This window comes from Tigriopus californicus, chromosome 3, assembly GCF_007210705.1.
Source record: "Tigriopus californicus strain San Diego chromosome 3, Tcal_SD_v2.1, whole genome shotgun sequence".
NCBI classification, from domain to species: domain Eukaryota; kingdom Metazoa; phylum Arthropoda; class Copepoda; order Harpacticoida; family Harpacticidae; genus Tigriopus; species Tigriopus californicus.
Genome location: NC_081442.1, coordinates 4,138,829 through 4,152,047, shown reverse-complemented (window position 1 = coordinate 4,152,047; position 13,219 = coordinate 4,138,829). Strand labels below are relative to the sequence as shown.

The following is a 13,219-nucleotide window of genomic DNA, read 5'->3' as shown; positions in this document are numbered from 1 at the left end:
TCCATGAAATTGATATGCTGTAGCCACAAAAGTATTTCCACATTAAACAAGCAAATTGACGAATAAATAAATTGACGAATTATAACCTTTTATTTTAATAGTACTGGAGATTACATTCCCTGAACGTAGCGGTTAGAAAAGCTCGTGAAAAAAAAACCAAAAAACTCACAAAATATTGGTTATGATATCAATACTTAATCCAGCTCCCAAACCAATTTAGTGACTAAATTGAAAAATTAATGGTGGACCAAGACAAATTTTGTGCCAATCATACCTTTTAATACAATATCCTTGTTTTCAAATATTTTAGATTTTTATTATCATTTGGCCTGTTTTGAAATACTATGTCTATGTTTTGTCTCTTCGGGAGTAAATATTGATTGTACATTTCAACTCTAAAACTTTTAAACCTCTTGAAAAAATTCCTAGTCTTTAATCATGAGGAAATTGGAATTTCATTTTAATCTCCCGAAAACGCAATTGCATGTTTTTTTTTCCTAAAAAGCGGTCAGACAACTTGCTCCAACCCGTTTTATGAAGCATGCCAGAGGAGAGCAATTGCTTGGGAAAGGACCTTGGATTTCTATTCAGAATTTGTGCCACAGTTACCGCGAGATTCTCGATTGCAAACAGAACGTTTTGACACCAAGAGACAGCTGAGACAAAAACATGCGATAGCAGCGCCCTCGATCGATCTATATGTGTAGTTATATATGGCTGAGAGTTATGGACACTTCCCTCGAGCACAAATGATTTGGGCACGGCACTGTTATTTGGGAAAAGTACCGGACCCTTTGAGCATCAAGAGTGACTGGGTTTGAGAGAGATTTGGACGCGGCACTAAGTTCGAGCACTAGCGCGTCATCCTACCTCAAGACTCACTCCTTGGCTTTAAAATCTGGGCTCTGGGTCTTAACCTGGACAAAAAGAGGTATTTTTTACCGATGGAACCCACATTCATGGATTTTGTGAGCCAATTTTAAAAAAGTATATCTTGTTACGCCAACTGATCCGCATGTAATTCCCATTTGTGCTAATTGGTTTTGGCATAATTAATGAAGTGTTAATGGACGTGTGAATTTTACAGACGTACGCATATATCTTGTAGGTCATGTTTGACAGACAAAAGCATAGATCATTTCAGTACAAAGATGGCTAGAGTTGTGGCCATGATTTGGAGGCTTGTGTATTTTCTCAAATACAAGTTGGCCACGTGCATCATTGAGCCAACATAGAAAAATCCAAAGTTGCCCACTCTTTTGGGGTAAAAGACTAAAAAAGAATTTGATGCTTGGGCATCAAAAGAGGAGATGAGGCTACCAATGAGCTTTTTTCAAATTCAAGGATTACATCGCCGACCGATTTTCCACGAGCTAATTGAGAAGAACATTCTGAGATTGGCGTGAAACCAAAGATGCCTTCCGAGATAAGTCCTTGAAAAGGGAAGTTCCTCTCCATCAATAACTTATATATGCCTCATCTGACACTTGGGTAATCTATGGCAAAATTTTCCTCCTTTCATAATTTAGCTTTGAAGTATTTGAAGTGACCTTTGCTTTGACGTCAAATGCATCACCTTTAAATTAACTGAAAATTTCAGGGCTCCAAATGAAACGTTTGCCCTCAGAAGAGACTTTCCAGAGAAGGAGGTGACCCTAAATTAGCAAGTCCGATATGTGGATGTTTTGGTCATGCAGTAGATTGCATTGACACCTTTTTTTTAACAACTTCAGTTTCATTCCTAAGCAGCATTAAAGAGTGAGCTGTGCAATCAAAATATCTGTGCCCAAAATCGACAAAATCAGAAAGGTCATGTATCGAGACATCGACCCCTCTAAAGCCGATATCAAACAACCTAATAGACATAATAGGCACGTTCAAACCTTGACATATAGGTTGGCAAATGGGGTTTCATTGAAATGTGTCAAGTCCGTTGAAGGTTCTATCATTCACTTGAAAAAAAGTATTAATAGCAATGCTCCTAACCCCTTTGAGCGGCCAAACATTCGTTCAACTAATTTGGATTCGTTAAATCTACACAGTATAACATAGAGTCCTGTGAAAGAATTCGTCCGCAAAAAACCTGAGCTCATCCGTGCATTGTAGTTGACTGAGTCGATCTAAATTCGTAACAAACGAGAACTGACTAGATCACCAATTTACATACAAGGTTACAAAATCTTTTTAAGCAAACATTAGAAGACTATGGTTTGATTTTTGATTATAAAGCGAGTTTACAAATTTCTCATCTTCTAACATACTAAAAACGATTACCCACCCGCCCATTTATAACGAAGTACAAAAGTCAAGGGGGTCATGGGAGTACACAAAAACGATTTTCTCCAGGCTAGGAATTCCCCGTCGAGGTATACAGTAGATGGGTGAAACAGCACGCACGAATCCTGTGTCGTCCGGGTTTGCTTGCCTTCAGGTAGAGTCTCGACAGAAAGTGTACGTTGTAAACTAAGGGAAATACGTCAGACGACCGAGCAAGACTGGACGCTTTCTGGCTGAGATTGTGTCTGCTGAGAGGAGATATCATGTTCATGAGATGAACCTAGACTGCAATTCTTCGGCCGAGGTTTGATTCAGACAGAAAGGGCTTGAATTTCAGTGCATAACATAAACGCAACATTGTTTGGTAGTTAGAATGATTAATACCTGCTATTAATCGAGAATGATAAGTAAAAACTTTGAAAGATAGCATGTGTGGGCTATCATGCGATGAGCATACTATACGGACGAAGAAGGCCTAACCTTAATGAATCGAGTTCTGCCTAATTTCCACCAGACTAACGTGCTTAGCCCGTTAATCTTCAAGGTGCTCTTTTTCACTCAGGTGCTTTAAATAGTAATGACTGGGTCATTGGCTTTGACTTGCGTTGAATAATTTCTTCCTTTGGCCCCGAAAAAAATGGAAAGTCTAAGATAATTGCATGGCAATGAAGTTTTTCACCATCTAATCTTGTCTTAGTATACATAAAAACTACTTGTTCGTGCTGCAATGATCTGTCAGGTGATTGATTAATCATAATGATTTTTTGTGGCAGTCTTTTTACGACCCTGGGAATATGATCACCATCAATTCAAAATGATTGCTTAATTATCATTTAACTTGATATTGATACGATATCTGACCTACCATCAAAACACAAACCGCCAAAAGTTTAACTCCCAGGTTAAGCCACAACGGTCACTTTAATTGACCCTAAAAGTTCGCTTGGAGCAAAGACCATGAGAACTTTTGAAAACTTGCAGTGTCAGACATCTTTCGCACCTTCTTTGAATATTGCACAATCCCAACCCGTTAAGTATCTCTCAATACGAGAGCTCTATCATTCCTGCAATGTTCTGAGTGAAACATTTTTGAACCTGCTAGACCTTTTGCAAGCCTGCAAATGTTGCATCAGTTGGAGCCCAACAGGGCAAAACATATTCAAAATGTGGCTATCTCAATGTCTAATGAATACAACTACACGTTTGAAAGGCTTTACCTGCCTTCAAGTGGATTTTCTCATTTAAATTTTCATTATCTTGGAGGAATATCCCTAAATTCTTCATGGAAGGAACTTGCGGAATGTCTTTACCGTCACTATCTGCAAATGGAGTAAGTCATATTACTCTCAGTATCCGAAGAGTAATAAGATCTAAGACCTTTAACAAACTACTGGAGTTTTGACCATTCTGTCCATAAACTAGTTTGAATATCATCATCATAAAAGGGGATACTGACTTTTGATACTGAATATTTTACGCTTTTGAAGTGGAGCAATGAAGATGATGAAAAGGACCTAATATGAAGCCCGGTTGGGCCGTAGGACACCCGACTTGACATCAAATGTATCGTTAAGGGATCTTTTCATCTTTACTTACTACTTCTTAAAGCGAATGAATTTTTCCAACCAATCAAGAACCTTGCCCTAGAACACCTATTGCTGATCCAGTTAACTAAAAAGTCTTGCCAAAAGATAGATCGTATCAACAGATTCCTGGCTCTCCAATCCCTCAATGACCTGCTTTATGTTTCTATATCAGTTGGAGAGACAAGCTAAAATGCGCTCGAAATCCGTATTGACTAAAAGGGAATACTTCGTGGACTTCAAGATATGCTACAAGCTTGAACTTCTTAAATCTTGAATGTTCTCAAACACCTTCGCAATAGTCGAAGAGGGTTAGATCCGACCAGGTCTCATAGGTACTTTCATGGGTGAACCCCGCGGTCGGAGCCGGTTCAGCAGTGTTTTGCGAGCCACAATAGAAATTTCTCGTCGCAAAGCTGATTGCATATAAATTCATTTACACCACCCATCTTCGATGCAGTTACTTTCAAAGCCTTTGGGTGCACAATGGCTCTAGGTTACTCACCAGGAGGTAAAATCGACATTGCCAATTTTCGTCCATTTTGGTTACAATGCAGCTTCTAACTTTTGATACACTCGGTAAATGGAACCGTTCTCTGGCTAACCCAATCAAACTGTCATCGTTTTGTTAAACTCTGCCATGTGCAAGGACTGATTCAATGACTCTAAAAGGACAAATCAAAGCAATGGCTGTAGTAACATACAATTCGGTGGAAAAGTGAGAATTTCTGAAAAGTTTAAACTTTGATAACCTATTTGATAATTCGATTTCTCTCGAAAATATCCTGCAGTACAGGCAATTTGACCAACCGACTGGGTATTTGAACAACTTTTATTGTACATTTTGAAGCTACGTGATCTCTTTACATAACACAAACGTGGAAACGTCATTATGTTTGTGCTGCTTTTCTTGTGACGGTGTTAAAAGTGATCGAATAATGTCTTCTCTGTGACCCGATTCGTGATCAAAAGTGTCACTTTCGGTTTTCTTGGCACTTCAGATTTCCAAACTAATTTCTATCATCATGACCCACACCAATATCATTATCTTGACCAAGACTCTGGGTATCAACCAGCATTCTCACTTGGACAATCCATCAGGAAAGCTTTCGGTCATCAGATGCAAGCTCAAAGCCGCCAAGGATTAATTCAAGCCATCACTCCGGTAAATTTCAACCGTCCAGCTCTCGGTTCATGTCACCTTTTGATGAATGTCTTCATCTGTGTTCTTGGCTTGCAGATTGGATTATTGTTGACCTTGATCGCCACCATTGCTGTCAGCCTTTACACGAGCTATATCAATGGGGAAAATAACCGAAGATTCCAAGAATCATTGAACAATAACAACAATAATCCAGCTCCAGCTCCAGCTCCAGCGCCAAGACCTGTTGCAATAAGCCAGTGTAAGTAAAACTTTTTTCCCTTGGTTGGTTTCATCTTTGTAAACAAAGCAACAATTGACAAAAAAAACCGGCGAACAAAAATGCCTAGTTAAACGGATTCCTGGCCTTGAACATGCTCTAAAATATTAATACGTACAGTAGGTAACTTTAATATATCCTTCCAAGGCTTTGAAAGGAAGTCGTTTTTTGCTAACAAATCAAGAGGAGCATTTTTTTGCCTTATAAAACGTGGGTTGAGGTACAAAAATATACAGTTTATCTAACAAAATATCTTAAAACGATATCAGACAAGAAATATCGAGTATGCTAATTATTAGATGTGCCATGAACTTTCAGTAGAAGTTTCATGAGCGCGTGTGAACGAACCAAATTTGTCATCAAATTGAAGCAATCTGTCAGTTAAAAGTTATAGATGTAGAGGGAAAATCATGCAATATAGCTCTAACAACTTGTCGACCACAAATTGGGATCTGTTGAATCAGCTCAAATGAAAATTTCGTACAGTGCATTTCTTTATTAGTCATCTAAGTTTGCCTTCTCCTCAGCTTCGTTAAGTCTAGGTAAAATTGTTTTCTTTTTCTTCCGCAAGTTATTTCAATCCTGATTAAAGTCCCCGGAGCAGGAGCTGGAATTAACATCCGTCTTACTCGAAGGCAAAGACAAGCACCCATCATTGGGCAGACCAACGCACAAGGAGAGTTCAGAACCTCCGTAAGTATTTGATTACCTCATTTACGTATTGTATGAAGAAGAGAGTTTTTTTAAAACGCTCGTAACTCTGAGTTAAGGCTTACGCTTTACCCAGAATGAGCATCTGCTCGCCACTCGGTCGAGTTCATTTTCATCCTAGTTTTTTTTTGTTTCAACGCCCCTAATTCCGAGGCAAGGGCTTTAAAAACAGGCCTTTGGATACCAGACATTTGCTTTATGAACACCTCTGGCCACTGATGTCCAAGAGTGCTCCAAATTAAATTGATGCTAAAGTGTTAAAAAATAAGACAATTAAAAATAAACACATCTAAACAAAAACTATGTAGAAAGACATGTCGGTAGCGCTGAATAGATTCTGGCTCGCTGTTTCAACAATTTTTTGTTTGAAGTAGATGGAATCCCACTGTGAAGAATGTCCCCCATTTCATGAGTCTTCCATTGTTTAGGTGTTACGTAATGTTCCGATTGAGGTGACCATAAGCGGGAAAATAGACGACGATAATGTAATCGATGTCACTCAGAGAATCACACCATCTTCCACAGCCGCTGAGTTTGTCATACCCACATTCAAAAAGGAAGAGGTGGAAGCGGTATGTTTATTTGTCATATTTACAACTTTTACAACAAGGTGCAATTTCAAAACCTGAATCTACAGTACAGGGTGGTCCAAAAATCATGCGAAAGTTGTACCAGGAGCCATAGTTAAAACTTGCCGCCTCTTAATATAACCTTGCATTTTGCTCAGTTCCTTTGCCCGGGTAAGATTGGCATTTCTTTACTCATAACGGTTGCCATAATATGTAAGACTTCTGGTCAATCTTGAATCAAATGCAATAGCCAAGAGAGACGAAATCGCGGTTTTGGTGGAAGCTGGCAAAATAAAAACCCTTCTTTGTGGATCCTGCATAGTGCATACGACGCCCAGAACGACCAATCCGTCATTGCCAAGTCAGTGGCCCCCGGACAAGGAGGAGACCAAGTAGTGGTCTTGTCAACCCCGCCACAGCACAAATATGTTCCAGCAATAAAGCATCCGGCGACCGTCATGTCCTTTGGTGTTGTTGAATCAACAGCAGTGTTCTACAAAGGAAGGCTTTAGCCAATCGTCCTGCAAATTTGAACGCAGTCAGGCCCAGGGTTGGGCACTAATGGCACCAGCTGGACAACTCCTACATAAGGTTGTGTGGCCGCAAATGGTGACTTCTTTTAATAAAAGAGGAGCAAAATTACCAGATCTAATTGTGTTATCACAAAAATTTATAGTTCCGAGGTTGCTATTTTCGCACGACTTTTGGACCACCCTGTTCTTACAAATTTGATCTCACTTTAAGGCTAATATCACTCTTTAAAGACACTTTATACATCATTTTAGGGGACATACAAGGTGATTTTGAGCTGGTCTTCAACTGTCCTTGATCTGGACTTGGCAGCCTTGAGAAGAGTCGATGGGTCATGCAATTGTTTGCACTTCTTTGGTGGCGAAGAGGGCTCATCATGCGGAACGGACCAAGAAGTTTTACTCGACGAGGATAATATCTTGAGCACTGGCATTGAAGTCCTGACCATTCAACCTAAAATGCCCCGATCTATCGATTCTTCCGATGCCATGCCAACAATATATGACATTTTTGTTCATAACCCAGAAGAGTGAGTAAGAGAAATGATACTTATTAGGTTATAATTTAGATAAAACTTGATGGGTAATATCATTGTATTCTGTACAAGTGAGTCAAGTTAGGACCGATCGGTGAGATATTCTGACTAATTAAGTTATCTGCTGCAAAATTTTCTCCATTTATAACATAGGCGTTGATAAGTTGAAACAATACATATTCTTACGTCAAAGTTGATTAGGTTAGTTAATACTTGTTTTATTATGGAAAGGAATTGTTTCATACTACAACCCTTTGGTAAAGTTTTTGATATTGCATGGCATACTACATATCACGATACACATACATGTATATGGCATGTGAATTTTCAAAGATTTCGCGTCTTTATCTTCTCATCTTGAAGCCACAGGTCATTTGGGGTAGAAAGTTGAACACTGACCAGATGAGGCTCTTCACCAGGGGCAAAATCGTGATGTAGTGGTTTGGGCGTAATGTGATGGGTGGCTTCTCTGACTAAGAGAGGCTTAGTCCTCCGAACATAGCTCCCCAATCACAAATGATGTCAATTCATTGTATTTTTGCTCTCGAAAAATAGTGCATGGAAAAGTAGATAATTGTAATTCATACTTCTAGGGTACCAAGTATAGCGAGATCTGGTGCGATCATCACAGTGTTCGGTCAGCAAACTTCGGCGAATGTCCTAACTTCGAAATCGGAGATTGAGCCAACTTCGCTATCGGTGAATGTCCCAACTTCGGACCCCAACTCAAATAGCTTGTAAGAAACGATATTTGCCAATTCTTGCCTTGGATATAAAATCTACGGACCATATTCATTTACAAAGGATTTTGATTTGGTTTCAGATTTTGGTTGGCGGGTTCTTTAAATCTTGAGACTGGAATACTTGAACCAACGTCCGCTTCTGAGTCTTTTGCTGATTTGACAACCGAAGGTGATTGTACCGAACTTATCGAGCAAGCCTATGGTGGTATTTAGGAAAATCGAGTTTAGTCAACCTACCATATTGGTAAACATGCTAGTCTGAGAAATAATAATAGTATTTCATTTATTTTCATATGATACAATATAATGTATGATACAATGATTATATGATACAATATAATGTACAATATAATCTTTTCTTTTGCCACTTATTATTCGGCAAATCAAATTCGTATTCATTAATGCATTTTCTTTTGTGGCTTTCGTGGTTTTTACGTGAATTTTGAGCACTTTTGAAATGAAGGGGTTGGTTTGTAATTTTCAGGTTGAGTATTATCACCCCTGCACGTTTTGATCAAATGAACGACGAGATACAGTAGGCAAAAACTGGTGTCCATACAGAAGAGCGCTTGATGAGAAACTGAACAAAGACCCTAAAGGGTCCAGGCAAACTAGAGGGTTTCAAATCATGAGAAGCAACTAGGGTATGCTCTTCAGTGGCCACTAAATCGGACGATCCCACAGCTGCGGCTAGAACCAAGTCAAAGGTCATTCATCCTTTGGATTGGCTCAATCGAGGTAGAGAGGACTGACTGAAAGTGATTATCTAGCATTTTGCGATGATGAGCGAGTCAACAACCTTGTCAAAAGAAACCAAGCCTTTGGGGTTAGTTAAAGCTTGATCTACGTGTGACCCTACTTTCGTTCCAGGTTTTTCGTTGTGGATGGATGTTCAAATTTCTTCACCATCGGGAAGAAACCCTCGGAAATGCTAAAGATGTGCTATTTTGATCTCAGGAGTTAAACCTGACCACTTGAACTGGATTGCCACTCGACCATATTCAAGGAATACATGTTGTGAGATTTTGATTGAGGGGTGAACCAATTGTGCAAGGCTTTGGTGTGGCATTAAAACCATCTTAAGGTGACAGCTTTGGGAGTTAATGGGTAATGGTGGCCCATAAAATAAACCTGATCCGTTTTTTTTAACTTCCAAAAAATGTGGTTAGATGTTTCTTGAAGAGCGCGGGACATAACTATTTGGTGATCTTAGTTGCTTGCTTTTGACGTTTTCATGGGTCAAACGACCCATCCAGGTTACTGGGCAATTCAAGCGCGTGATTAACTTTTGATGGAAGAAGAACACAATCATTGACAAAAACTCTCGTAACATTTACATCGATAATTCAGAACTCTTGGAGCGTAAGAGTGCTTCTCTTTTTGAAAATACGATCTATATTCAAAAAAGATCCTTAAATTGTATTCATATTGTGTGGAAACGTGGGTCAAAATTTGGCTATTTGGAATTGAGCGAATGCTGTGCCTTCTCTCGCATATGCGACTGATCCCTGGTCGCTACAACTTCATCTTTCAATTCTCAACTGATATAATGGCTAAGTCAAAATTTGAACGCTTATAAAACTTGCTAATATTGTTAACAAGTGATGGGGTGGTGAGTGTCCAAACGTTTTTTGACGATGATTCGTCTTTTGATCATTGAAAAGAAGACAAAGAAGGGCAAAACGAGTGTCCCGAAAAGAATCAAAAAAGTTCTTTTTCTCTAGTTTTAACCAAATACAGAAAGAAGGATGCTGGGCTGGATAGCAAATCTGAAAGTCAATTGCTGCAAGATATCGTGGATGAAACTTCAAATAAAACATCATCATTCACTTCCTCTTGATTTGAACTGGAGCATAAAAATAGTTGATATTTCCCCCTTTCATTTGGGTAAAAGTTCTTCTCTCTAATGTTGATCGACCTTGTTCAGGCTTCATTTTTCTAAGCTTCTCTTAGAGAAAGTACCAAGCATTGAATAAATAGTTATCATTCAATTTACTCTCGACGATTTTGTTTCTCAACGCACTATTAATTTCCAATACTTTTCATTCTTGATGATGATGCAAACAAGAAAACTGACTGTAATCAGTCGTTCTCTGTTCACCTATAGCACGGCCTTCAGTTTACGTTCAGTTCAATGAAATCAAGTCGTTAGTCAAGATTGAGACCTCGTTTAGGTCGTCACTTGGAACGTACGTCCGTTTCTCTTCGTGCGACGCTTTCTCCACCTTTGACGCTCTCCATTGGTGCTCACAACCACGGTGTTTCAGGGAACAAACGTCGATGTTGTTCCAATCCAATGTTCAGAGAAGGAAAGGCTACAGTCAGAATTTAGCCTTCACTCAAACCGTTTGTAGAGTGTCAGTGATGGGAACGCTCCAAGAATGACAGGCAAGTGCTTTAAGTTCCATTATCAGATATATTATGCTCCTCCATGGAGCATTTGTGGGTTAAGTAACCCTTTTTAACCCATGAGTTATATTCATAGTAATGAGTTATTTCCAAATTACTTATATGGAATAATGTAGAAGATGATGTGACTAGCAATGTAAATCGATCCACTAATATCAATAGGTTTGCCTGCTGACACAATTCCCATTTTGACAAACCTACTCAAGAAGAATGACCAATATTAGTAAAACGTCTTTTCAATGGTATTGCTTCGTTTCCATAAATCATGAGTGGAATGCCACTCGCTTTTATGCTGTTTTGGCGTCAAAAGTCCTTCAACTAGTTTTGATTACATTATTAGGGCCTATTTTTTCGTAAGCTGTTCCTGAAAAACATTTTTTCTAGACATCATACCTGAATTGCAATCCTTATCAATAATTTGCACTTTATTGTTCGACTTTGATCGTTGTAAAGCAATGTCAATATTATGCGTACATTTTTGTGTCAATCTAGGGATAAAAATATTCACTAAGAGAAGATTGTTAATACCATACGATGTAATGCTGAGCTTCAACATTAGTTCAAAGAGTGCTATCTGTGTAGAACTTTAGTGAAGCCTCTTTCCTCAGTTTTTGTCCTAGCGAAGAACCAATGGAATATGGACGGGGATGCTTGGGTCGAGGACTATATTCTCGAAATCGAGTCGTTCCAGTACGTTTGCCTTCAAATGATACGAATATAAATTTCAACTTTCAGTTCAATCGAACAAGATGTCCCCTCAAAGCTCAGTACATAACTCTATGTACTGAGAACGAGCCAGACCTATTTTGGTAATTGATTGCAAGAAGAGGGCTACTTCAGTCAACATGTGCCTAATAATGTACTGCACTTTGAGCGGTCATAACTTTTCACCCAGTTGCTTGATCAAGCTGAAAATTAAATCACGCAATTGTGGCAAATCGCGATTCGTCACATTGAAAGGAAGACGCAATGCGCTCACCTGCAAGCCAAAGGCTACTTTTAGACCCTAGCATTCCCATCCATATTCCAGTAGTTCATGCTGTAGTCTACTCGGTTGTTCGTACTTCATATTCACTATTGTTGTATGTAGTTATCTTTCAAATAAAAGAAGATGGCGAGCAAAACAAACTTGAAAAGACTTCAGAAAAGTGTTTCTGGAACTATTTTGGCTCTTACTGAACATGTTGAAAGACAATTTCGGTCCATTTGATTAGTTTGAATCAAGTTTTTGTGGGAGGTTTAATAACGAGCTAAGAGACGATATTATTATGGAATAAAGGAAACACGCAACGAAAGATAGGGATTAGCTACGATCGACTCCGATGGATACATACAGTAAAGCAAATGATTGGAATTATCAAAATTGTCCATCTTGAAGTTCTAAAATGCCAAAACTGTCATGGAGTTGATGGTCATTTTGCAGTTACTTTTAAGTCATGGCAAAAATAAGACTTTTCAGTCTACCAGCAAAGGCCTAAAACACCTTAGTCATTGCTGCCCACTTCCATTTATACCTTAGTCTCCTATTTAGCCGTAAACAAATCAGGTGTTCGAAAACATTGAGGTGTGGAGGGTTGTACCTAAACAGCAAAGCATCTGCCCTTCCAACTAATTGATGATCTTCTGGATCTTCTCTGCGGTGGTCAATGCTTCAAGGCAAGTCAGAGCTCGTGAGCCATATATTTAGTCAAGGTGTTAAAAGATTCTAAACTATTATTGATCGAGAAATTGCCAATTTGCATCATGATCGATGGCATGAACCAGTGGCAAATGGACTGGAATGCCAGTGTCAAGAATTAAGCTTTTGAAAGCGCATGAACATTTTGTATATTTTCCTTCAAATAAGACTAACCATAGGTCGCATAAATGACGTATTTCAATTCGGAACAGTATCAAAAGTTATGCCCTCACAAAGTGCATTACACCAACCAACATAGGATGAATTAGATAACCCTTCATTTGTATGTGCTTGTGTTTAAGGCAATTGATCTATCCAAAAGTTAATGAAAAGACGCTTCTTTAAATGATGCCATTTTCCTACTTTCTCATTTCAAATCTCGCTACCCTGAATCACTTCTTGTTTACCTCAAAGGAGCAACCTCTATATGGTCTAGTTCTCTAGGGCATAGATTTCTAGACACTGGATGTCGGACGACCGACCACTCGGTTGGCTAAATGATCAATTCCCAGGAGACCATCCATTGTACTGTTTTACCAGCCGAGTGGTCGGTCGTCCGACATCCAGTGTCTAGAAATCTATGCCTAGGGCAACTCATTGATTCGTCCAACCCCTCTCTAGCCACCCACTTCAATGATGGCAATCAAAGCTACATGGATGTGACAAGCATAGAAAATATCTGCTAATGGAAGCCGAACGCTTCTTTAATCAGTTGATCACGTCTCGATGGACAGGCATGTTTGAAATACATTCGCCTTATTT

The 13,219-nt window shown here is 39.1% G+C and overlaps 1 protein-coding gene across 1 annotated transcript; it reads left to right on the top strand.

The window, feature by feature from the left end:
* The first annotated feature begins 4,865 nt into the window (after positions 1-4,865).
* On the top strand, positions 4,866-8,730 carry LOC131877961 (uncharacterized). The gene is made up of 7 exons (XM_059223818.1): positions 4,866-5,025; positions 5,101-5,263; positions 5,853-5,974; positions 6,421-6,564; positions 7,347-7,621; positions 8,221-8,364; positions 8,451-8,730. Exons 1-7 carry the CDS (start codon positions 4,981-4,983, stop codon positions 8,581-8,583), a joined length of 1,026 nt encoding a protein of 341 aa, XP_059079801.1. The 5' UTR covers positions 4,866-4,980; the 3' UTR covers positions 8,584-8,730.
* The last annotated feature ends 4,489 nt before the right edge of the window (positions 8,731-13,219 follow it).